Source organism: Furipterus horrens, unplaced genomic scaffold, assembly GCF_987537825.1.
Source record: "Furipterus horrens unplaced genomic scaffold, mFurHor1.1.pri manual_scaffold_1, whole genome shotgun sequence".
NCBI classification, from domain to species: Eukaryota; Metazoa; Chordata; class Mammalia; order Chiroptera; family Furipteridae; genus Furipterus; species Furipterus horrens.
This window is the reverse complement of record NW_028327171.1, coordinates 107,568,033-107,594,300: the sequence shown is the minus strand read 5'-3', so window position 1 is coordinate 107,594,300 and position 26,268 is coordinate 107,568,033. Positions and strand designations below refer to the sequence as shown.

Sequence of the window (26,268 nt, the reverse complement as noted above, 5' to 3'; positions counted from 1 at the left end):
TTAGGAGTGCCTCTTTTCTGGGGCCACCATGTCATCCCATCTCATAGGAACAACATGAACTATGCTCCGGTAAAAGGAGAGCTCTGCAACAGCTCGTCAGTGCATGTTTGGACAGCAGGAGCCCTTTGATAGTAGGCATGGGGTGTACTGGGATTTGCGAGGAAGGGAGTTTTTAGGGTGTTGTTTTCACCGAAAATAAAAACTAAGAGCAGCATCCAATCCTGTCAGTAGGCCCCGGTGCCTGCCTTTCCCAGCCCCACTTTTACAAAGTGCAGTAGGTCAGGCAGATTCCTGTCCCTCCGGTCCCATGGCATGCTTGGCAGTCTCTGCCAGACTGTCATGGAGACATGAGGTGTTTTGTGCAGAAGAAAACACTGCATTGCTGAGAGAGCACTTCTTCCTGTGTTTTCTCCCTCCCCCACCACCCACCCCCAACTTTATGAAGTGCAAACCAGGGCCCTGAGGCCTGACAAGGGAAGAAACTGACAGTTGCTTCCTATATAGTGAATGGACACATTCCTGCTCTAAGGCCAGAAACTTCAGTAATGATTTTTTTCCCCCTGGAAATGAAAGCTCACATCATGGAATGATGAAGTCCCAGGAACATATAGCAATAAGGAAACCACTGAAGTTCATAGCATGTGTTCCTATTTCCATGTGGGATTTTATAATGGGCCTCTGGTGGAAGGCTTCCAGGGAAGAAGAAGCTAGAGTTGTTTTTAGTTCCCCATATTTGTCTTTCACGTGAACCCTAAAATGCACCTAATCACGTAGAAGAAGTACACCTAATTGCAACATTAGTTTGAGATTACTGATAAATATCTGCAATGGGAAATGGAATCATTGTTTCTGGTGACTTCTCAGGAGCTAGGAGCCTTGTTCCATCTGGACAGGTCTGTTGTACCTGAGGCTGGGCTAGGGGCCAGATGACCCTGTAAGATTCTTTCCAGGCTCTGAATTCTGTGAAGTCCAGGATGTGGAGGGGGTGGGAGGGAAGACTATTTATTTAAACAGAATGCACAGAACTATGTTCCTTTCCCTTCCACATTCTAAATGCCTCCAGAACCTCTCCCCCAGTCCCTCCAGCCCCAGTCTCTCTCCTCCACCTCACGCAATTGCTCCCCTCCTTCATCCTCCTAGCACCTGCACCTTTCTCCACCCACATGCCTCTGCCCAGGTGGCTGGGGCTGGGCTGACACGTCATTAGCTCTCAGTGGATCTGAGCACCCAGGGTGAGCATCAGAGTCAGCAGCAAGCAGCCCTGCTGCGGACAAAGGTCAGGTCCCCTCCCAGTGCCCCCCGCTGAGCCTTCCTGTGCTTCCCTCCACAGGGCAGCCCATCCAGTACGTTCACTCCACCTGTGAGGCCGGCATGGCTAAGCTCCACATCCAGGACGCCCTACCAGAGGACAATGGCACCTACACTTGTCTGGCCCAGAACGCCGTGGGGCAGGTGTCTTGCAGCGCCCAGGTCACTGTCCATGGTAGGAGCTTCTACAAACACATCTGCTTTGGAAAAAGGGCACTGCACCTGAGAGCAGACAGGTGACAAGGGTCTGCCATGGGAGATGGATGGACGTGCAAGGGCAAGCCCCACCCCCTTATCCACCGGGGCTGAGTAAAGGTTCAGGGGCAGACAGAGGCAAAGACTTCTTTGGCTCAAGCAGCTCCTGATTGGGTAGGAAGAAAACCAAACACTGAAAGATGATCTCAGAGGAGCATCCCTATCCCACGAAGACTTAGGGCTCCCACAAATGACCCCTGGGGAGCGCTGGGTAATAGAGTGCCAGTATTGAGACTTCTAAAGGGTCTGGCCCTGCTCCTCCCCACTGCCCCCCACCCCCGGCTTATTATTATACGTCACCAGCCTGGTGCCCAGCAATCTGATTACCACAGTCATCCCTTGATCACCACCAACTGCTTAGTCCCAGGAAGTCGCAGGGCAGCTGCAGAACTGAAGACAGAGCTGCCTGGGTTATGGCATCAGTGGTGGTGGCAGAGCCCAGGAAAGTGCTTCTGAGGTCCAGGGTGTTCAGGTAAGCGACTGCCTGCCTCACCGCTGGCTGGGCCCCAGTATCCTGTGTGCGACTGGGGCCTGGATACTTGGGCTGGTGCCTGAGTACTTTCCCTGTATCTCCTCACTCCTCCCCCAGTGCTGCAGCCTCCCAGGGAGAATGTCCCTGTGACATGAGCAGCCACTTCTGGAAGGCCGTAGGAGGTTTCACTACAAAGGGCAAGGGAAAATCCTTGGGCAGATGACTGCGTTGAATACTGCCGCCTCACCCGTATTCTCTCATCTGGACCTCAACAGCCGTGAGAGTGGGGGTGCTCTCCCTGTTTCACACAGAGGTGCCTGGGGGTCTCAAGAAGTTGATGTGACTTAGCCTAAGTGCACCAAGTTAGTAAGTCAGGCTAGCCGTTCACACTCAGCTTCTCGTGACTCCAGCCTGCGCCCCCATGTCTCTGCCTGCCCTTCCCAGAGGGTGTGTCCTCTGACCCCAAGCAGAAGGCCGGCCCTATGGCTGGGTTGTGTCAGCCCCGTAGGGAAAAAGGAGTCGGCTCTGACGGCACTGATGGGCAATGTGGCCAACACTGGCTCCCTGGGGCTCCCTGCCAAGAGGGGACACGTCCCCTGGACTCTCCAGTTTCTCTGAGGTGCCTCTGCATGGGGCCATCTCCCGTGACTTGGTCTCTCTTCTTTCCAGGAAGCTCTCTACACTCTGGTCAGAGCCTGACTCTCTGGCCTCTGGGTACTTGTCAGCCAGCATTATGGTTTACACATTTATCCCCTATTTCCTCACGGATCTCACTTCAAGGCTCATTGAGGGGCCTGGTGAAATTACGGTAATGAGACTCAAGAGGAAACAAGAACAGATCTGAGCCTCATCTCCTTGAACCAGGAGAGCAGCTCGCTTCTTCCCACCGTTGCACTCTCCCTGGAGGTTTGCCGGGCCTGCCCCAAAGTCTAGTGACAGCAGAGAGCCAGGATGGCGTTCAATGCGTGTCATTCGAGCTGCTCCCTCACTAGCTTCAGCCAGTGGCCCTGCTAATCCAGTACCTATCTGGGATTGCCAGTGTTAAAATCGGATCAGAGACCCAGCTGAGCTAAAAGTCTAGCTCTCGGTGGGGGCCCCAGAGGAAGGCTTGAGAAGTCTTGTAGCCATCCTTCTTGCCTCTGGGTCTGTGGAGGAGTAGGGCCTGCATGACAGCCGTCCGAGTGTGTTTGAAAGCAGAAACCCGAGGCCCAGGCAAGGACTCTGCCAGGCCGTTTGGACATGCTCTGAGAGCAGCCTGCCTGTGAGTGAGAGCCCCCCTCCACACTCCGGCCCTAGTGTGGGACTTACTGACCTGTGAAGGCCAGAGGCTCAGATACCATAGATGGTGACGGAGGCTGGGAGACGAAGCCATGCGCCTTGGCTGCCGCGTCGGGGCTGTGTGCACGGGGATCGGGGCGGCCGAGCCTGGCGCAGTGACATTCCAGGCTCCAGGCCTCACTTGGGAAGCTCCAGTCCCCATCCTGCACCATCCTCTCTTCACACACTGTGGGCTTTTTCCTACTTTACTGGCAGCTTCTTTGGCTCCGGGCCCTCACAGGGCCCCTCGGGGGAATGGGAGGCGACAGTAGTGGAGGCGTTCTTTCTCTGCCGTGCCTGCTGCGCTTCTGTCTGCTCCAGGACTGGCCCTGGCCCAGCCTTCCTGTCACCCGCAAGTGGCGCCAAGTCCCGGCTGGGGCGTGGGTGTGGAGCCAGCTGCCTGGGTGTGAATCCCGCTCTGCCGCTCACCAGCCCCCACAACCTGGGCTGCTTGTCAACCCTCCAGGCCTCACCTTCCTCTTCTGTGAAATGGGGACACTGATAGTCACCCTCGTACTGTGAGGGTGAAATGAATGAATACACATAATGTCCCCAGAACATAGGAAATGCTCAGTAAGTGTGTGCTGTTATGACAATTGTCCAATGGGCCCTGACCTGTAAACAAAATAGAAATTTAAAATGCCAAGGCTAAGAAGCCATCTTACCAGAGGATCATCAACTTTCTCGCAGTGGTTGGTTGTCTGTCTGTTTGTTTTGGGTAAGGGGAAGAGGATCAGAGAAGGGAGGCTGGACACTAGTCTCGGGCACCCGATGCCAAGGGTTCTGGCCACAAGAGGGCGCCATGCAGCAATGCATCTCCTAGTGGTTGTCTGGTTCCAAGGCAGAGCTCTTTCTGAGAGCAGCTCTGCTGGAGGGAAGCTCAGTAGGAAAGGTCAGCAGATACTTTGCAGAAGACCAGATATGGGGACTCTTTCTCATCTCTTTCGCCTTTTGCCAGGGTTTTGCAATCATCCAGAGTGGCCCAGCACACTCATGCTTTCTGCAGCCACTCTTCCTTGCTTTCTCTGCCTCCTCTCCTCTGTACCCCTCCCTCCCAAAATCCAGCTAACTCCCTCTCGAATGTGCCACTTCCTCTGGGTGGCCTTCTCTGATCACCCCAGGATGGGTTCTCTTACCAGCAGTACTTTCTTCATCATTGTGCTTATAGACCAACAAGTCTTTACTGATCATCTACCTTGTGCCAGGCCTCTTCTGGGGAAACTACAGTGAACAGGACAGACAAGCTCTGCCTTCATGGCATTTACATGGCGCTGGGGAGATGGGTAATGCTCAACATCTGGTTTCATCGAACACTGACAAGCACTATGAAGAACATGAGAATGGGGAGGGGTGGAAGGAGCCCTGTTTTAGTTGGGTGATTAAGGAGGTCTCTATAAGGAGATGACTTTTGAGCAGAGACTTCAGTGAACTGGAGAAAGAGTGCTCCAGGCAGGCAGCACAGCAAGTGCCAAGGCCCTGAGTCGGGGACAAGGTCAGCCTATTCAAAGGACAGCGAGGCGGCTGGTGTGGCTGGAGCGAAGTGAGTGGTTGCCCAGGTGGTGAAGCATAAGTTCAGAGCTGGATGCAGGGGTACATCATTCAGGGCATTTAGGGTAAGGAAAAAGCATTTTATTCTCTCAGAGTTCACTCTAGATGTGGTTTGTCTTCCCCATGAGACCATAAGCTGCCTGCAGGCAGGGACCATGTCTTATGCGTGGCCTGTGAATAAGGGCCTGTGAAACAGGGCCTGCCTGCCATGTGAGCGTGTGTTCAGTGAATGAATGAGAGAGTAAGCTGAGATCAGTGGGTCTCCTCAGCAGCGCAAGGGGTCCATTCTGACCACCTCCTCACCTGCCTGGCCGCTCAGCCAGTGCTCACTGGACTGTGCAGGAAATCCACAAACTAGCTCTTAAGTCCATTACCAAATATTCCTTCTTTCCTTCTTTCCCCACATGAGGGAAAAAAAATTCCCAGTAGTTAACCAAACAATGAAAGACTTCCCGCCTGACCAGGATGCAGCCTAAAGGGTTAACTTTCCTGCAGTGTCCGAGAAGATTTGAATGAGAATAAAGTTTTCAGTGTATTTGGACTGTGTGGTTGGGGTTGGGAAGGCTTCCTCAGTCTAGAATATTTTATCTCCTCCTGGAGTGTCTTTGTCAGGGCTAAAATTCTTAAGTGACTAAATTTATTAAACTACTAATTGCACCCGTTTTGACATATTTCGTAGCCTAATAGTTTGTTTATTTAACTGAAAGTCTGCTGGGCTTTTTAGAGGTGCCTAAGGACATAAAATGTGGGTAACTCAAAAAAAATGACCTCTTGAAAAAATGAAACTTAATAACTGCATTTATTAGAGCATTTGGTTTGTTGAAGAGCTCCTGATGAACTCAAAGGGCACCAATGAAGTCCACCCCCAGGGAAGGTGGCAGCGGGAGCCCAGGGGGAGCCCAGCCCTTCAGATCATTGACAGCCAGGCGGTGTGGCAGCTTTGAGCACTGGCAGCCTCCATAACTGGAAGACACTGGCTGCCACCTTCTGTCTCCTAAATTATGCTCAGGGACTTTGTACCCCATGTGATCTGTCCAGTGGGTGTCAGGTATTTGCCCTGCCCACCACGGGTTTAAAAACACTGAAAACATTTAAAATACTTATGTTAGCTAAAGAGAAACTTATTGAAGGAAGATAGATATTGGTTTTAACTTGTCTCTTTTTTAAGAACCTTAAAAAAAACATGCATCCAAAGGATTTTTAAAACTCCAAGGAGGCAAGCAATTAAATGTTAAGTTATTTTAAAACCAATATTTTAGTTTTATATAGGTTGAATCCAACAGAATTTGGACACATGGGTCCTTCCTGTCACAGAAGGACTTGCAAGTATATATCTATACATCTGTGTCCATATCCTAGAACTTGAGCCTTATTTTCTCCTAATAAGAGGTTTATAACTGTCTACTTCTATAGCACATTGTAAGTTTATCTCTACCATTTACTTGCTTGGAGTCTTTGGTCAAGAATGCCATCCAGAATTACAGCCCTGTGTTCCTCGTGGCAGAATGTGATCCGTGCTGTGACAGTGGTGAAGAGTGTGGTTTCCAGGCACTCATGGGGCAGGGCCAATGGGTGGTTTGAATGCTATACTTCACGCTTGGAGGTTGATGATACTTCTAAGGCTAAAGAAGGCCATGGCTGCCATGATCCCAGCTTCCCATCTGGCAACCCTATCATTACTGGTCAGAGATCTTTTCTTAGGATGTCATATTCATGGTTTCCTTTCATTCTTTTCCTTGTACACTGCTCTTCCCATTGGCTTCTTAGGCTCTGGAGAAGTCAGTGGCAGAAGGAGAGCCAAAAAGATAGCAAGGCTGTGGGTAAAGAAACTCTGTGTGCCATAGATGTAGCTGTTCTGCTGATTCTCCAAGTGGGACTTTTGTTGAAAGAGATGTCAGATACCTCTGCAGGGGTTTGTACCTTGTATAGATGCCCTGCAGATGGGAGGGGCCGGCCTCCACTTCAACGGGGTGATGGTAACCTTCCTTGGTGAGTCCTCTGGAGCTCACAGTCCTGGAACTTAGGGGAAAGAGGAGGCTAGTCCTCAATCGTCAGCCCATGCTGGATTTTGAGCACCAAATAAAGGAAGAAGGGAGGGCTGTCCTTCCAGAACTTCTTTCAGTTGGTGGTTTACTGAATTTTCATAATATAACAGTGTTTGGAGTCCATCAGATTTGCTGTTTAAACAATATTTTGCATTCTCATGACTAAGCAAAATAGCTCAGGTTCAAAGCTTAAGGAAAATCCTTAGAAGATCTGAGAAAAAGGCAATTATTCTCCCTTCTCCTGACTTTCCTAGAGGTCTGTGTGTCTTCCTGCTAGAGCAGTACTGGGAGAGGGGATGCTAGGAAGGAGAGGAGGGCCATTTCATGTCCACTTTTATTTGGTGATCACCTGTGAATCCAGGATGCTCTTAAGTTGCTGACAGACAGGGGCTGGGACCTAATAAATGGGCATGACAGCAATAGGTGGAGGTCCTCTGCATGGGAGGGCCCCGGGGAGCTCCCAGATGGTGGAGTGTTTCGTACCAACATGCTGTCTGCTTTCTATTTCTGTGTCATCTGTTTAGACACTTTAAATATAACATTCCATAATTTTTTGTTTAAACCCTAAACCAGTTTTGAATGAGCTGAGAGCCTGCAGTGGGCCATTTTCAAGGAAGACTCAACTATTCACATGTGAACATGTACTTTTAATGCAAATTCAGACCCATAAGCATGGGGCTTCAGAGAGCAGCAAGTTGGCTAGCAGACAGGTGAAGAAACCACTTCTAAGGAGAATTTCAGAACCATGTTTCCTGCTAAAGCCGTAGAAAGGAAAGGAAGGACTCACAGGGAAGGAGAGGAGAATTATTGTAGTGCAGAGGGAGATGCTGAGCACAGCCAGACACTGGAGCATGGACTGGAGGGGATTCTTAATTTCAAACCCAAGAGAAGTTAAAGGGTTTATTTGTTCTCCAGGTTTGAGGAACAAGTTATGCAGGTTACTGTGTAAGACTTAATGAGAAAGGTAAATTGGACCTGTTGTGTGGGTATTTAACTCTTTTTTCGAATTTTTCAAACAAGAGCTTTTCAAAATAAAATGTCAGGTTAATACCAATTCATGTGGAGTATTTTTAACTGAAACTATTATTAATTAGTGTTTTTTAATGAGGAACATTGTTTTGACAGAAAAATCTAATCAATTAAAAAGCAGGTTTGTTTTGTTTAGTTCCCATAACAATTCCACTTCCCACTGTTGAATTAACTCCACTTCACGCATGAGGAAAACTGATGCTCGAGGTCAAGTCAGCTGCTCACCAGCCCAGCTGAGACGCACCGGCACCAGGCCCCCCGCTGCTCCGGCCCCTGTGCTTTCTGCTTCCCTGCTCTGGGACCCCGAGAAGCCATTTGACAGGCACTTCCGCTTCATCAGAGCAAGAATTTAATGTTTCAGTTCGTGCCTAGGGACTGTCTTCAAAAACAGTTTCTGATGAGTCAAAACAGAGCATAAATGGCCAAGAAGGAAGTCAGAGGTCAGTGGAATAGAAAGCGATGTCTCCCTCTCCCTCTCCTTCCCCTCCCCTTGTCACTCTCCCACATTCCTGTCTCTTCTGCCCCTTCTTGTCTCTCTTCTCACTATTCTTCCCTTTCTCCTACTGTTTCCCTTTCTCAAGTCTTGCTGACAGTTCTAGTCTATATGGTGTCATTTTTACTTGTCAATAAACTGCTTGTAATTATTCTTAATTTTGGTTCTTATCTTCCCCATTGGAGGACAGGCCTGGTCCTTTTCCTTTCTCTCAAAATAGAACCGTGCACTAATAGCTAGCCAGCAGTTAACGATGGCGTGAGTCAGTGGGGGGTTGCAGAGTCATTGGCCAGTTGACCAAGTACCAGAGCAATAGATCTGTTCACATTAAATCTTTCATCCTAGGCCAGTAAATCAGGGAGGCTCAGCCTGCCCTGGAATCCAGAGAGAAGGGCCTCTCTGTCCTTGGTCTCAGCAGAGCAGCGGGAAGCACCGCTGTGGGAAAAACCTGGGGTGTATTTATTCTGGCCCCATTTGAGCTGGGCATCGAGTCTGTCACTGGGTCCCAGGGACCCTGCCCTTGCTATTTGTGCGCTGCCTCCCCTCCACCCCGCCCACCACAGAAAAATGAACTCAGATTCCCTAAGGCTTGATTGCCGGTGGGGGCTTCAGACCTGCCTCAAACCAGGCCAGTGACAGATGACAGCTAAAGCACACCAGAAGGGCAGCGCACCTCCAGGGTAACCAGCAACTCTGGGCGTGAGCATGATGACAGAGAGCTCCTTGCAGAACCTAGGTGGCCGGCCTTTGCTCTCAGGACAGTGGAGGGAGAGGGCCCAGGGCCCTGTGACCATGTCAGCCCTGGGATCTTAGGACAGGCCAGCTTCCTTCTCTGAGCCTCAGCTCCCTCTGCTGTGAAACGAGGACACAGCTTCCCCCTCCAGAGGAAGCTAAGGCTAACGCTCAACCAAATCGTGAACATCCTTTAGAATCATGAAGTGCTGAACTTTGTAAGGAGCTTTCTCAGTGACAGCTGTCAATACCTTTCAGATCTCTGCCTGATTAAATGTGAATGTTCTGGTTTGGGGACTTTTCTCATTGTAGCTATTATCAGTTTGAGTTTGCCCAACTGTAAAGGTCAGTTGGGCTATGAAAGGCACAAAACACTTAATCTTGTATTTACTATCTGCCAGATACTGTTCTAGCTATTTTACATATGTGATTTCTTTTAATCATCTAAAAACCCAGCAGTATTTATCATGCATAATTCTAATGATATTTATAGTATACTTATCAATATGTATTATCATTAATAATTGATGATAACTGTATTATCAGCAATTAAGAGGAGAAAACACTGAGGCTTGGGTTGGGGGCTTGCTTCAGCTCACGCAGCTAGAGCAACATGTCCATCTGTCGTCATATTTTATCTGTGTCCACGCAAGAGTGTGGCCACAGAGGAGCCAGAACCATCTGTTCGGCTTTGGAATTAAATGAAATACACACATGTTGCCCTTTTTACTTGGCTTGTCCCTGCTCTGCCTTCACATTTGCCCCTTGTCAAGGGCCTGGGATGTTGGGTCAGCAGATAATACATTTGTCTCTGTGGGAATTCACCTTGGGCACCACTGGAGAAGGCTGCTTCCCTGAGAAGAAAGTCTCCGGAATGCCTTGGCCTTGCTCTCAGCAGGCCTGGGTATGAGCTCTAGGACTGCCTGTAACAGGCTGTGACCTTGGGCAGGTCACTTCATCTGAGCACATCCTGGCCTCTCGGTCAGTGAAACGGGATGGTGGGGTTCTGTGGGGTCTCAGGATTCTATTAGGGCTGCTTTTCTTGGGCCACCTAAAGGAAGCTGCTCACCCCATAATTGAGATCCTTACTGGCTCCTTAATCTCAGTGCAGGGGGCGGGGCATTTGCAGGGTGGGTCCGCTGGTCTTCTCACCCTGTGAAGAAGTCAGAGGGGTTGAATGCTGGGGATGACTCAGCCATTCACTAGCCTAGAGGCACAGTCACTCTAGTCCCATGTGACCTCAAACTGCAGGTCCGAGAACAGGTTCGTTCAGCACATGTACCCCCCATTATCTCCCTCTTTCCTCTGTTCCTGCTGTGGGGCTTTAGGGAAGAAAGAACAGGGTCAGAGGTCATGGGTGACACTGGTAGAAAATGCCTGCCCCTGGGTTGGTTCCCACAAATTCTGTCCTTCTCATCTCTCTCCTGGAGGGAGTGCAATGAAAGTTTCTTCTCGACTTAATTTAGATGTACCTCACAATATTTTTAAGCCATGCATTTGTATTCCTAAACAGTATTTGCCTTAGGTCACATAAAAATGAGTCTGTAATCCTTAGATGAGGGCCCAGTCTCTGTTTGTTTAGCTGCTGCTGATAAACCCACCACAAAATTGAGCCTCAGTGGGTAGGTGTGAGTCATCTCCCAATCAGCCTCACACAGGCGTTACCACTGATGGTGAGCAGTCATACAAAGTATTTTCACAGATTATCTCTGAAACTCTGAAGTCCTGAGATGATACCACTATTACTGTTACATACAGATGAGAAGGTTGAGCTTCAGAAAGAGGCAGTGATTTGCCCAAGGCCAGGACCCAGCCTCAGACCCTAGATTTCCAGTACCGTGGAGATGCCACGGGGGTGGGGGGCATGGGGTAAGGGGCAGTGCCCAGCCCACCTCTCAGGAGAGAGAGGCACAGATATGCTTCTGGTCCCCACCGGTTGAGACCCATAGGGTGTCAAAGCCCCAGATCAGGACACAGGGCAGTGGGAAGACCCTAAAGAGGTGGGGGCCAAAGAAGAGCCACAACCAGCTTGAAGGAGAGGAAGCAGGAAAGTTTCTTTTAATCCTCACCCAAGGATGTGCTTATTGATTTTAAAGGGAAAAGAAGGGAGAGAGAGAGAAACCAATGTGAGAGAGAAACTTCGATTGCTTGCCTCCTGTACGCGCCCCTATTGGAGATTGAACCCACAACCCAAGTATGTGCCCTGACCCTGGATGAACCCACATCCTTTTGGTGTGTGGGGCGACACTGCAACCAACTAACACCCAGCCAGGGCACAGCTGGAGTTTTAGATGTTCCCACAGCACCCAGCAATAAGAGCGTATCTTCACAGAGCTCTGTGGAGCTGGGGACCCGGGCAGAGATATCAGAGAAGCGGGAACAGGGAGGACTCTAGACAGGGAGAAACGTTTAGTCCTCAAGCCTTCTCAGTCTGTACAGGACAGGAAATTCCTCAACTCTCCCGAGGCAGCCTAGTTTCCTGGCCACTGCAGCCCAGTCAAAGAAATGAGGTCTCTGCATTCCAATTCTGGGCGCCCCCAGCCCACTCCCAGGACCTTTGCCAAAGCCACCTGGCTGCCCTTCCATCTGAGGCAGCAATGCCGCGGACTGGGGCAGGGAAGCAGGGGGTCCTGAGAGCCCATCTTCTAGTTGCGGATCGTGGCGTTACCCTGTCTCGACTGCCCTTGCACTTCAGTTCCATTCCCTTCACACTGCACCTGATGTGAGGGAAACTTCCCTCCAGCCTCCCAGGCCTTCCCAGGCCTTCCCAGGCTCTGCCATCCCTGTTCCCAGAGGCTGTCCTGGGAGAGACCTACAGCGGGCTATATTTTGTTTTCAGTGCCAACAGATTAAGATTCAGTGGCAGATATGGAGTTAGGTCTTTCTCAGGTACTTAAAGCATGCTGGATATGTATCCTCGTGACTGCAAGCTTCCTGGAGAAGACCTGGTATTTGTGGCCCTGTGCTAATAAGAACCCAAAACACCAGAGTCCCTTTTCCCTACACTTAGAGTTTAAGTTAGAGATATCACAGCCCTCTCTGCCCCTACCCTGCCCCTGCCAAAAGGCAAAAATTACAACAACAACAACAAAAAAAAACTTAAAAAAGGATTATTGAAGGTCAAAGCCACCTGGCTCACAGGACAAAGGGCAAGATCAGAGACTGGCATTTGTGAGCATGTCCTGCCCCCTGGCTGTCCTGTGTGGGAAATAGACTCTGGCTCAGCCCTTCGCTGCCTGTTCCCCTTCTGCTCACAGGAGGCAAGTCAGAGCCCAGCCTAGGGAGGCTCCAAGAATAATGGAAAACCTATTTGTTAATCTATCTCCCCAGAAAACTGAGTGGGGGTGAGTGGGCCAGCCCTGACTCCAAAGGCTGTTCCAGTTTATGTTTTGGACTAGCTGGCATGCTCTCAAAGAGATTCCCCCACCCCTGGTTTTTACTGAGATAATAGTAATCTATAATAAACTGCCCGTGTTTATGGTATTTAGTTTGAAAACTTCACCTATGAAACCTTCACCACAATTTTAAGGAATGAACATCTCCATCACCCTCAAATGCTTCCTAATGGCCCTTGACAATCCACAGCCCCTGACCATCGCCTCAGGCTTTCTGTCACCACAGTTTACCTTTCCTAGAAGTTTATGTAAATGGAGTCATCCAGTATGTACCCTTTCTTTGTCTGGCTCCCTTTATTCAATGTAATTTTTGTGAGATTTGTCCCTGTTGAGTGTTAGTGTCTACCATTAATCCATCCCTTATGGCTGAGTAGTATTCTGTTTCAAGGCTGTATCACGGTTGGTCTATTCAGTCACTTGATATGTTGTTTTCAGTTTAGGGTGATTAAGAATAAAGCTGCTATGAATGTTTGTGGGCAAGCCTTTGTTTAGGTATATACTTTCATTTCTCTTGTATAAATGCCCAAGAGTAAAATCACTGGATCATATGGTAAATGTCTCTTTAACTTTGTAAGAAACTGCCAATCTGCTTTCAAAAGGGTCTTCACTGTTTTACACTCCCGCCAGCAGTGTGTGAGAGTCCCAGTTGCTCCACAGCCTCACCAGTGCTGAGGATGACCTGTCTTTTCCATTTGAGTCATTCTAATGCATGTCGTGTCTTTGGCTTTCTTGGGGTGCTTAACATCTCATGGCACAGCCGTGGAGCATTCTGCAGTCTTAGAAGACAGTGAGGATGCTCTTCAGTTCTATTTTACCAGAGACAGCAAGATAGAATGCTAAGTGAAAAAGCAAGATGCTAATTGTTGTGTATACTGTGCTATCATTTTTTAAGAGAAGAAAATAAAAGAGTATGCCTATTTGCTTGTGTGTGTTATATACATAGATCACCTCTGGCAAGATGAACAAGAAACTGAGAATTGGTTGCCTCTGGGCAGACGTAGATACCTGATGGCTGGAGGATGGGTGGAAGGGAGATATTACAGATACTTTTTGGTACCTTTTGAATTTTGTGCCATGCTTTTTCTTTTAAGTACATACATTTAAGCAAAAAAAAAAAAAAAATCTCCCAACCCTCTTGACGTTCTCCTGAGGAACCTGCACCTAGCCTGGGCATGGGCCGGCAGAGACCTCATGCTTTCCCCACTGTCAGGCAAGAGCGCTGGAGTGCCAGGCAGGCAGGCAGGCCAGCAGGCACGCCTGTCCCCAGCATCCCCAGGGCCTCCCCAACTCCTCATCTGTTAGCGGTGAGGTTCTGGTGGGAGCCTTGACCTGGCCATCCTGTGCCGAGGGCTGTTCAGTCTGTGTTTGTCAAATGAACGGATGAGTGAGTGAATGTTCACCCACGACCTGCTGTCTGACACACAGAGAAGAAGCGTGACGGGAAGAGTGAGTACCTTCTGCCCACGGCTGCCGGCAAGCCCATCGCACCCCGCTTCCTGCAGGGCCTCTCCGATCTCAAAGTCATGGATGGAAGCCAGGTCACCATGACAGTCCAAGTGTCAGGTCTGTCTCTGCCTCTTTGGGGTGTATGTGAAAACGGGCGTGGTTGCAACATGGGCATTGCTCCCTGACGTCCCACTCAGATCAGTGATCCACAGATGCCGACATGGGACTCTCCGTCCAATGACCCGAAGAAGTAGGGCCTCATGGTCCCTCTTTTCTGCTTTCTCTGGGCAGGATTTTCTGGATTTAAGGTTAAGTGGTTCAGGGAAGAAGATGGCCATGGCTAGAGGGTTGAGGGATTAATGTGAAAACATAGTGTAGCCAATGTAGCTGGATGATTTTGAGCCCTGGTACTAAAGCAGATGATGTGAGAACTTGCCAACTCTTGGAAGATGTTCTCAGTTGCTCTATTCAAATTTTAAGGTGAGAAAAAGGAGCAGAGGTTCTTCTAAAAGGGGGGCTGGGTGATCAGCAGCCCACTGTGAGCTATCACAGTCCTTGCTAGAAGCCAGCAAGAGAAGCATGGGGAGTCAAGTTTCCCCCTTCATTGTATAAAGGGTTGCCGGCCACTGACCGGTCTTTTTGACCCCTGGAGGTTGCCCTCCGGGTTTGTTATTTATTTTTTTATTATAACACACACAGTTACCAGAAAAATGGGGAAGTATTTATTATAAAAGGATTTTATTTGCATGTGTGCTATCCTTTTTTAAAACTAGTTTACATTCAATATTATTTTGTCTTAGTTTCAGGTGTGCAACATGGTGGTCAGACAGTCATGCATTTTGCAAACAGATCCCCGATATTTTCAGCACCCACCTGACAGCACGCATAGTTATTACAATAGTATTGACCACATTCTGTATGCTGCACTTTACATCTCCATGACTGTTCTGTAACTACCAACATGTACTTCTCAATCCTTTCATCCTCCTCACACACGCCCCCAACCATTCTTCCGTCTGGCAACCGTCAGTCTCTTCTGTGTCGATGTGTCCACTTCTATTTTGTTAGCTTGTCTATTTTGTTCTTTAGATTCCACGTATAAGTGAAATCATATGATATTTGTCTTTGTCTGATTCGTTTTACTTTGCCCTCCTCGGATTTTAGTTCCTCTTGAGCTGCAGCAGAAGCAATGGAGGCGGGCTGTGAGAGAGCCCATCTCCCTACTCCTGCAGGCTGGAGGCAGTCCTGTGACAGTCCTAGGGAAGGAAGGTGCTGTGTACCCGGCCTTCAGGCATGTGCTAGCTAACCCATTGGAGACAGTTGTGGTCTCCTCTCTCCTTGGGCCTCTGCAGAGCCTGACACCACCCAGCCGACCTCAGCAGCCATCCCGGGGCCTTACTGCTCTTGAATGAGAGCATAGCGCCTCAGCTCTTACCAGAGGAAACCTGCACAGATGGCCACTATTTAATACCCCAACACATTGCTAGAAACTACCCAGGAAAGTAGACTAGTAAAATCTGAAAATGCTATCCTTCATGAGCCGTGTTTAGAAGTCCTGTACAGGAAGATGGTGCCCATCTTCAGCCTCAGACAACATTTGCAGGGTACCAGCATGAAGTCCATGGAGTGTCCCCTCTGGTGAAGAATGAGAGGGAGTTACCATAAAGCCACACGGAATTGCCCGGACACTCACGCATGGTGTGAGTCACATGGAGCAGGAAACACCTTTGCTTCAAAGTCAGTGACCCAGTAGCTGCTCATTACCACCAGGCAGTTTGAATTCTAGCTTTATAAACCATTCTCCCTGGATTTTCTTTTCCATCTATGGAACCGTATTTTTTCACTTCTGGATTCTTCCTAGTTTCCCCAAATCTGTCGTTAAATAATCCTAGTGACGTGCATTGAGTGCTTCCTCTGTGCCAGGTGCCGTTCTCATCTGCGATTCCAGTGGGCTGCTAAGGGGGCTCTAGGAACTTACTTTGACCTCCCAAGAAACCTACGAGGTAGAAAAAGTAGAGTATTTTCTGGAGAAGGAAACTGAAGCAGAAAGCTTACTACTATGTGCAGAGCTGCCATGGGGCTCAGAAAAGCACCTGCTGACCAGTCCCCCTCACCTTCCTCCTGTTCAGGGAACCCACCCCCTGAGGTCATCTGGCTTCACAACGGGAACGAGATCCAGGAGTCAGAGGACTTCCACTTTGAGCACAGAGGCACTCGGCACAGCCTTTGTATCCAGGAGGTCTTCCCGGAGGACACAGGCACTTACACCTGCGAAGCCTGGAATAGCGCAGGGGAGGTCCGCACCCAGGCTGTGCTCACAGTGCAAGGTGAGGCTGCTCCACTGTGGGGACAAGGGTGGGAGGAAGGGTTGCCACCATCTCTTTAAAAAGCAATCAGGAGGTGAGGAAACCGTGTGAACCTGCTTTGTTCCCACAATGGACCTCGGCTGTCTTGGTCCTGTCCCAGCCCCAGGGGCCAGCTCCTCACCGCACCTCTCCTGCGCTGGCTGCATAGGGCTGCTCTCCCCTGCCCCTGAAGCCCCTGTGGGGGACTGGTGATTGATACATAGAGGGCTAGGAGAGAAATCTCATAAGGCATGTGACAATTTGGCAGTTTTGACATGAGTTACAGGCTTACCGGGGTCCTTGCCTTTAGAGGGCCTCCATGTAGAAGGAGAGACAAGCATACACAAAGCAAGTGACAGCTTTTAATCATCACATCTAATGTAGATCGTTGGTGCCACTGTGCATTCCAGGCTACCTCCCCTTGCTCTGGATACGCAATTCATGTTACTATTATCCTCTGAGAATGTAGCCAAGATAGATTTGCCATAAGAGAATATTATACGTATATCAAATAAAAGTGATTTCTAAATAAGCTGTCATTTGGGTAACAACTTTCACCACCATGGAGAGTTGAGTGGACACCCTCTGCTGAAAGGCCTCCCTCTCTAACCCAATGTTTTGCCAACTTCCAGAGCCTCAGGATGGCACCCAGCCCTGGTTCATCAGCAAGCCTCGCTCGGTGACAGCCTCCCTGGGCCAGAGTGTCCTTATCTCCTGTGCTATAGCTGGTGACCCCTTTCCCACCGTGCACTGGCTCCGAGATGGCAAAGCCCTCTCCAAAGACACCAGCCACTTTGAGGTGCTCCAGAATGAGGACGTGTTCACCCTGGTTCTAAAGAACGTGCAGCCCTGGCATGCCGGCCAGTACGAAATCCTGCTCAAGTGAGTCTGCATGTCCCACCCCCAAATTCCTACCTCCTGTCAAAGTTCCTACCCAGGACTGGGAAGCAGAGGAAGCACTAAATAATGTGGTGCTGGGCTTCAAGGCAAAGAAAGTGCAGGCTTGGTGCTGCTGACAAGCTTTTGTTTCTTTCTCTTCAATACAACAGTTGTTCGTGGAGAACCTTCCCTTCTGGGCTCAGTTCCCTGGGGTCCTCTGTCTTGTTACATCCTGACTGTTGTACCCCCGTTGTTTGGTGTATGGTGAATATGAAGGGGGGAAGAATGGATTTCAATTGGAAAATCAGAAGCTAGAAGGAATGTATTAGTTATCTCTTGCTGTATAACAACTTATCCCAAAACTTACTATCTTAAAACAATTATCCCCGAGCTTCTATGGCTCAGGAACTTGAGACAGCTTAGCTAGGTGATTTTTGGCTCAGGGTGTCACATGAAGTTGCACTGAAGATGCCAGGAGAGGCTGCAGCGTCTGCTGGCTTGACTGAGGTTGGAGATTTCCCTTCCGAGATGGCTCGCTCACAGGGCTGTTGGCAGAAGGCCCCGGCTTCTTGCTATGTGGACCTCTCTGTGTGGCTATGTGAGGGTCTTCATGACATGGCAGCTGGCCTCCCCAGTGCTAGCGATCCAGGAGGGAGAACGAGCTGGAATCTGCACCGTCTCATATGACCTACCTTCAGAAGTCGCACGCACCATTACTTCTGGCACATTTTATGTTGGTTAGAAGTGAGTCACTAAGTACAGTTCATGCTGAAGGGGAGGAGAATTAAGTTCCACCTTTGGAGAGAGGAGTATCAAAGAATTTGTGAATATTTTTAAGCCACTACAGAGAGGTTAACTATCCCCATTGCCTTTTCCCCTCCCTTTCAAGGTTTCTCCAGGTTACCTGGGAAGGTGAGCTCCATGAAGGCACACTGCCATGTTCCCAGTGCCTAGAACATGTCTGGCCCATAGTCAGAATGTGATCCAGAAATGTTCTTCTATTTTTAAAATGCTCTAACTCTTAAAATTCCATGCCAACCCTGGGTGATAGAGACAGAATGCCAGCCCCTAGGGTTGGTGTAAGCATTAAAGAAGAGCATTTGTTTGCACCTTGACTCTGCAGACAGAAGGTTGTGCCAAATCTTGAGGATGGTGCCACATCCCTGGCTGAGGCACTTGGCCACTTCGTAAAGGGACTTGCTCTCCTGGATAAATCATTTCCCTGTACTGAACTCATCAGGTTTAAGGCTCTGAGCTACAGAGACGCTCTGTAGCCACATGCCATGGCTACCGCCATGAGAGAGCATTGTTCCTGCAATAATCACAAAACCTAGCATATGCCCCATCCACTTGGGTCATATGCTTTATACTTGTATCAGTTGGCTTTTGCTGCATAACCATCACCCCGATACTTACTGGCTTTGAAAAGTGGCCATTTATTTCTTAGGAGTCTGTGGATCTGCTAGAAAGTTCTGCTGAACTGGGCAGGTCTCAACGAATGTCAGATGAGCTAATGTTGCATCTGTGGTCAGCCGCTAAGATGGTTGGGTTGTAGGCTGGCCAGTCATCCTATGGCCATCAGTAGCATGATTGGAACACACCAACGGCCTTCGCCTTATGCCTGAGCCGGTTATTCTCAGAAAGGCAAATATGCATCCAAAACAGGAAGAAGATAGACTCTTCCTCTCCCTTGGGCCAGTAGAAATCATGGAAATGTTTTATGTTGGAATACAGCTTGTTTGTGTGGAGGAGTAGTGCTTTGAGGCAATACTCATGTTAATCAAACCAGACATCCTAGAAGAGAGGGGCTTTGCAGGGCATTTTGAGGAAGACAAGCTGAGGCTTAGAAACTGAGTAAAGGCTTGGCTGTTGAGAGGGCCTGTTGGATAGGCTGAGCAAGAAAGTGCAGGGAAGAGCAAAGCACAGACTGTGGGAGCTAGGCCAGGCCAGCACGAAGGGGTGCACTCGGAGGTCGGCAGGCAGACTGTCTGGGCCCAGCTGGGGACAGTCATAAAACTTAGACCATCCCAGTTGGAAGGGACTTCAGAAGTTATCTAGCCGCCTCCTCATTTAATAATAGGGGAAACTAAGGTCTCAGGGTCATGGAGTTGCTCATGGCCCCCCAAAGGCCATCAGTGAAGCCCAGATTAGAATCCTAATCTCTGTCTTTAAATCAGATGCTCTTTCATTCCTTGTTTCTCCCAAGTGCACTGGGAACTCAGGGAACCTGGGAAATGGCACTAGAGTCCCCAACCCCACAGCCCTTGCCCCCTTTCCCTCCCCAAAGTCCAGTCTTGTCATTCCTTTGGGAGGCTGGTGGCCTGGACCTGGCTTTGTCCCCAGCTAAGAAGGAGCAAGTCAGTGGAAAGTTCTGCTAGGGGATGTGTGCCAGGCCTGCCAGGGGCCTCGCTCCCCTCTTGCTTTCCTCATCCTGCCAGCAATCAGACCTAGACCCAGGACAGAATGCCTTCCAAGGAGGAGGCCTGGGTGGCTGAGAGGAAGCAAGGACAGGAGGGCTGGGTTGGGGGTACATGCGTTGGTGGGTGGTTTCTACCTTCCCTTCCCCTCCCTAGTTCTTGTCTCCTAAACTAAAAGAGGGCATGTCAGAAAGCTAGCTCCAAATTCCAGCTGAAATATTTGAAAGATTTTTGCTTCCCAGGATATTAAATCTTTAAACTAATTTTGCCCATAAAATCCATTCCAGAGGTGGGTGATTTAGAGCAGGACAGCCTCCAAGGCTTTGTACCCAAGGGACAGATTTTGGATTCAGGGGTAGGAGGAAGGGGCAAAATAGGCTCTGTTCATAAAAGTTGCAGCTTACATAGTGATAGCCCCATATCCTCTGTGGCAGCATCTGGGCTGAGCCTGGGTGGGGGCCTCACCCTCAACCCCTGCACACACTTATAATTTAGTATGCAGACACCAAGACAGCCCCCAAAGCTGTTCCGGCTGGTTAGGTTATCTGGTGTGTAAGTCCCAGGCTGCAGGCCTCTCTGACCTTTTTCTCAGGCTTTGAATGAAACATGATTTGCCTTAAAGGTCCTCCAGAGATTTAACTATATAGTTGCAGAAGTAGTGAACTGCCCCCAGACCACCCCTAGGGATGACCCACTTAGTGGGCCACAGCTATGGAGTCCCAAGCTCTCTACCTTCCATCTGCCCCTCAGGCTGCCCAGGGGGCTCAAGCGAGGCCAGGAGTGGGCTGATCCCAGGCCCCCGTGCTCCCCTCCTGGAGGGCAGGTGATGGAAAACAACAGAGGCCCTTACCTGTGTCCCGCGGCGAGGAGATAGAGCTCACTCCAGCTCAGGAGTCAGGACGCCCCACCATTTGCAGCTCCTGAGTGGTTTGGCTGGGGAAAAGCAGGGCCATCTGGTCAGTGTCTGCTCCTGATTTTTGCATCTGGGCTGCCTTCTACTAGTGACAGGAGGAAGCTCAGCTAAGATGTTGAAAAGGGTTCCCAGGAAAACATGGCCCTTGGGCATCCTGTCCCCTTGCTTCACAGCAACCTCAAGCACCACACCCTGTGCCTGAAAGAAAAGTGGGGGGTGGGGGGTGGCCTAATTCTGGCCAGCAGCCTAGCAGAAGTGGGGTGCCCAGTGGCTGGGCCTCTCCCCAGATGACCCCCTGTGGTTACTTTACAAGTTCACCTGAGCTTCATAGCCTTCTGTGTTGGGTGTTCAGGATGCTGTGAGGGCCTCGTAGTCTTCCCAGGACCTGGCACCATGGGGGCACCTAATTGCTCTTTGTTGAACAAAGGAGCACGCTGGGCTCTCAAACTCTCCAGACACTAGGCCCCCTGAACCTTGAATCTGTGTCCCCTGGGAGCCTGAGCATTGAGGAAGGTGGCCAAAGGAGAGCCAACAGGTAAGAGGAGGGGGGAGGGGAGCAAAGATCAACCTTTCCTTGCTTCAAATGGGCACTAGCACTGGGGAGTGAGCAGCAACCCCCAGGAGCCACACAATTTTCTGCCATTCCCTGGGCTGCCAGTGTCTGACCCAGAGCCGGCCCTGCAATGGAAGGAGGCCAGGCAAAGCAAGGCTGGTATCCATCTATATCAGCAGCTCCAGGAACACTTGCTCAGACGTCTGTCCATGTGTCGCATGGGCGCGTGTTCCCAAACACAGACTGCAGGCGCAGGTGCCCATCAGGTCCACCGCACATACACATGAATCCATGTGTGTGGTTGATCTCTAGATGTACGCACATAGACACGCACGAACACACACATATCCCGGAATAGATTTGTACTTATGATCACTGTAGGGCAGGGTGAGAAGGTCTTGGATTCAGGTAGACCCATGTCTGTGGCTTTAGGCAAATTACTGTACCTTTATAAGACTCATTTTTTCTACCTATAAAAACAGTCTGACCCCAAGGTCACAGAGCTGTCATATGATTAAGTGAGACGGGTTTTGTAAGGAACCTGTCGCGGAGCTTGGCACATCTGCGGTAGGAGATGAGGCACGAGTGAGCCCCAGAAGTGTGAGTCAGACAGCTGCAAGCAGGGGAATGAATGGGGAGACCCCAGAATCACACCACCGCCTCACATAAACTCCTGAGCCTTCTTTCCTTACCTTTAAAACGAGCATAATGGTGCTCTATTTCTCACTGCGATGTTTGGGGACAAGAAGGACAACAGAGGCAAAAATTATGAAAGCTGTAGGGTGCTATATAAAATGGGTGGTTTATTATCATGAAGAGTTGCCTTTAGCTTTCAGACCTGCCCCTCGCCGCACCCCTTCCCCCGTCGGAGCAGGACCTCTTGGCTGGTCAGGGCTCAGAAACGCCAGCAGATGGCAGCCTTGTGGGGCCGGAGGGCTGAGCTGCAGCTGTAAATCCTCCACAGCACCCGAGCGCTGAGCAGAAAGGCCTCAGCTGGTCACCAACCAGCTCGGAGAGACTGAACAGTTTTCACAGTGGGTTGAAGAATCCTGGACCCTCCCCATTAGAAGGAAGAAGAGAAAGGGCCGCCCATTAGGCAGACACCTGCTGGGTTTCAACAGAAAAAGTTCTGATCTGAGGCATTAGCCAGTGGGTACAAATTGGAGGGTGTTTTCATTTCATGAGCAGGCGAAGGGGAAGTAGTGGATGGGGAAACACAGCAAGGAGACGGGAGTAACCAGCTCTGCATTTAGGGAGCGGTGTCACACTGAAGGTCACTGGGCAGTCTCCAAGACCGCACAGCCTAGACCCAGCAGATCCAGCACATACCCCATCGGGGTTAGTCTTTACTCTTCTTTTATTGATTGAGTGATTGATTGATTGTATTACTTTCGTAATATACTTACAAAAAAGTATTCCTACTTCTGGATGCTTATCTTAACTGTTGTCCAGAAGGTTCTCTTTTTCCCCCTCTATACCTCTCTCTCTCTCCCTCTTTTTCATTTTTAAACAAGAGCTGGGGAAATAAAGGATGAGCCAAGGGGAAGGGGAGGGGATGGCCCTGCCATAAACTTACTTAGGGCTGGGGTGGGCATGTGGGGGTCACAGCTAAGCTTGTGGTCCCATCTTTCCTGAAGCCAGCAGCCAGCCTGTGGCCAATTTCCTGCCCATCCTTCCCTCATCACAGCCCTTGGCTAAGGAGGCCCTCAGCCTGGAGAGCCTCCTGATCTGCACTGATCCCTTGAATTCCTTAGGAACCAGGTTGGCGAATGCAGCTGCCAGGTGTCACTGATGCTTCAGAGCAGCCCCGCCCAAGCCCCCCTGCGGTGAGTACCCCCAGGAACTGACTGGCCAGGCCCCATGCCACCACCCACACGCCTTTTTCCTGGCCCCTGCAGGTCCAGCCCAGCTCAGCAGGCCCAGATTGTTTGTATCCTCCAGCTGAGGCTGCCCAGGCCAAGAGGGAGCGATTGGAAGGGGAATGAGGGAGGGAGAGCAGGGGAGGAGAGGGGGGTGAATTTCTTTCTTTTTTTTTTTTTCTGCACACACCCTTATAAGGCTACTGAAGTCATTACCGATGTAACAAACCAACTAAGCAAGCAAGCGCCTCTCACCAATGTTCCCTTCTATAAACACAGCCTGGCCAGCCCCCACCATTCCTTCCCCCTCCCCTCTACCCTCCCTCCCTCAGAGATTTGCTCTCCCCTGATGATTCTTTTTCATCCGGCTTTTTCATCCGGCCCCTGTTCCTCCTGCTACTTTCCTCTCTCCCCTCACTGGTTGCAGGGGGAGGGAGCCTGCCAGCTGTGAGGGCCTCTGCGGCCGAGGAGCCGGTGCTGATGGTGGTGATGGTGCCTGCTATGGGACCCTGAGGCCCGGCTGGCCAGCAAGAGGGCAGGGTTGGCCAGAGGAGGAAGACAGCGAAGGCGTGCGGGGGCTGCTGAAGAGGCGCGTGGAGACCCGGCAGCACACGGAGGAGGCCATCCGCCAGCAGGAAGTGGAGCAGCTGGACTTTCGTGACCTCTTGGGGAAGAAGGTGAGTACCAAGACCTTGTCCGAAGAAGAGCTGAAGGAGATTCCAGCTGAGCAGATGGATTTCCGCGCCAATCTACAACGGCAAGTGAAGCCGAAGACAGTGTCTGAGGAAGAGAGGAAGGTGCACAGCCCCCAACAGGTAGACTTCCGCTCTGTCTTGGCCAAGAAGGGGACTCCCAAGACCCCAGTGCCTGAGAAGGTACCACCTGCAAAACCTGCTGTCCCGGATTTTCGTTCAGTCCTGGGCAGCAAGAAAAAATTACCAGCGGAGAATGGTAGCAACAGTGCTGAGGCCTTGAATGCCAAGGTGGCAGAAAGCCCCAAGGCCGTGGGCAATGCCCAGCCTTCAGGGTCCCTGAAACCCGTGGGCAATGCCAAGCCGGCTGAGCCCCCAAAACCTGTGGGCAACGCCCAGCCTGCTGAGCCCTCAAAACCTGTGGGCAACGCCAAGCCTGCTGAGACCCCAAAATCTGTGGGCAACGCCAAGCCTGCTGAGACCCCAAAATCTGTAGGCAACGCCAAGCCTGCTGAGACCCCAAAACCCATGGGAAATGCCAAGCCTGCTGAGACCCCAAAACCCATGGGTAATGCCAAACCAGCTGAAACCCTGAAACCCATGGACAACGTCAAGCCCACAGAGACCCCCAAACCCTTGGGCAATGCCAAACCAGCTGAGATCCTGAAACCAGCCAGGAAAGAAGAACTCACAGAGGTTAAGAATGATGTGAATTGTAAGCGGGGATATTCAGGAGCCACAGATAATGAAAAAAGATTAGAGAGCCAAGGGACATCCCCAATCTTCAAGGAGAAACTAAGAGATGTTCATGTGGCAGAGGGAGAGAAGCTGCTACTCCAGTGCCAGGTGTCCTCTGACCCCCCAGCCACCATCACCTGGACGCTGAATGGAAAGACGCTCAAGACTACCAAGTTCATCATCCTCTCGCAAGAAGGTAAAGAGACCAAGGGCTGGGGAGGAAGGGGCTTCTGCCTGAGGGTCACTGCCAGCTCACGGAGCCTTGGCCTTGGTGATCACCGCTCACAGCCCAGAGCCCCTGAGTCTCCCTCTCTCACAAGATAGGTGCCCCATTCAGGTCCACGGGTACACACTCCATTCCTGGGGGTGAGAGGGTCCAGTTCTGTGGCATGTGCCCAGGTCTTGGCATCTGTCCGACAGCCTTCTCACAGCACTCCCAGCAGCAGCCTCCTCAGGGCACGGGGGCCTGAGCTAATGCCTCACGGCTCTTGTCGGGAAGGGGCCCTGTTCACAGGCTTGGAAATGGAGGCACACGGGCTGGAGCCAGCTCGGGGCTCTGAGTTAACAGTTGCTTTTGCAGCAGCATTTTGGGTTTGGAGAAGGGTGTGCAGTGACAGGATGGCCCAGGACTATGAATTGGGGTCAACAACAACCCAAGTCCTGTAACACTGTGGGTTTGAATGGACCTGTGGGGGAGCCCAAAACCCCAAACATACCCCATGGCACACTCACCGCGGACAGAGCAGCTCACTTCCTAATTTGGATGAGACTTTTGTTTGCTGCTATTTCACATTCTTGGGTGGTGGGGAGAAGAGGGGGGAGCTCTAAATCCTGCCATCAGAGGCCTTTCGGGGTCTGGAGTTCTCAGAGGGGCCAATTTATACCTAGAGAAGTGATGGGGCTTGAGAGAGAGATTTTCCCTGGACCTTCAATTTGGTTTGAAATGTTTTTGTAAATCCCAAGCCTGGCAGGAGCTCCAAGGCCAGCAGACTCCCACACCCCACTCTGGTGGCCGGTGCTAGAACAGAGTCTGGCCTGAGCTTGAGGCTGATGCTGGTGGCTCTAGGCAGGGCGAGGTACAAAGCTCCGTGGCAAGGAGCATTCTACATCGAGGGATAGAGAGCAGCCACAGCAGAGGCCCAAGAGGACAGGTCCTATCAAATCCACCCCCGTCCCCCAACTGTGCTGCTCTCCTTCATGTCCTCCTACTGCACCCCCTCCACTCCCTTCCTGACCCCTTGTTCTGCTTCCTCTCTTCCTCCTAAAAACCAGAACAGAACACTTACAATAGCAGTAGCCCCCGCAGCTCATGATGAAGCTTCTCTCTTCACTGTGCATCTCAGACAGCAAATCTAGAACAGCTGAGCATTTTGAATCTCAGTGCTAAAGCAGCAAAGGGGACATTGACCAGGAGAGAGAAAAATGTTTTTGTTTCTGCAAATGTGTTGACAAGATAACTTTTTCACATGGATAGGGTCCTCCAGATACCATCTCGTCCCTCCCCCTGCCTCTGCCAGTTCAGTCTGCCACATGCAGGCGGGCATGAGGGTTACCACGGCGGGTAAGATGTCTGAGGGAGAGAGGGTGCCACAGCCTTCCCCGTCACCCCCGTGGACCCTTCCCAACTAGAAAGTCTTTGGTAAAACTGATCCAAAACTTTAACCAGGAGCATTTCCCAGATCCCCTGTGGTGCTACCTCCAGCAGGATGGAGGGCGGGCAGCTGACGTCTTTGGGGCATGTGTGGTCACACCAGCTTGCACAACATGGTGTCCATGGCAGCACTGACCTCAGGGAGACCGATACTCAGGCAGCTGAAGGCAGTGCCTAGAGC

At 50.6% G+C, this 26,268-nt stretch overlaps 1 protein-coding gene across 1 annotated transcript in view; it reads left to right on the top strand.

Annotated features, from left to right (window-relative positions):
* MYLK (myosin light chain kinase) overlaps positions 1 to 26,268 on the top strand; it is a 186,335-nt gene that overhangs the window by 74,736 nt on the left and 85,331 nt on the right. The window contains exons 11-16 of the mRNA XM_090277598.1: positions 1,331 to 1,483; positions 14,020 to 14,157; positions 16,170 to 16,367; positions 17,018 to 17,267; positions 22,902 to 22,973; positions 23,434 to 24,632. Coding sequence (XP_090133724.1) covers positions 1,331 to 1,483; positions 14,020 to 14,157; positions 16,170 to 16,367; positions 17,018 to 17,267; positions 22,902 to 22,973; positions 23,434 to 24,632 — 2,010 coding nt within the window. The remainder of the gene's footprint in view (positions 1 to 1,330; positions 1,484 to 14,019; positions 14,158 to 16,169; positions 16,368 to 17,017; positions 17,268 to 22,901; positions 22,974 to 23,433; positions 24,633 to 26,268) is intronic.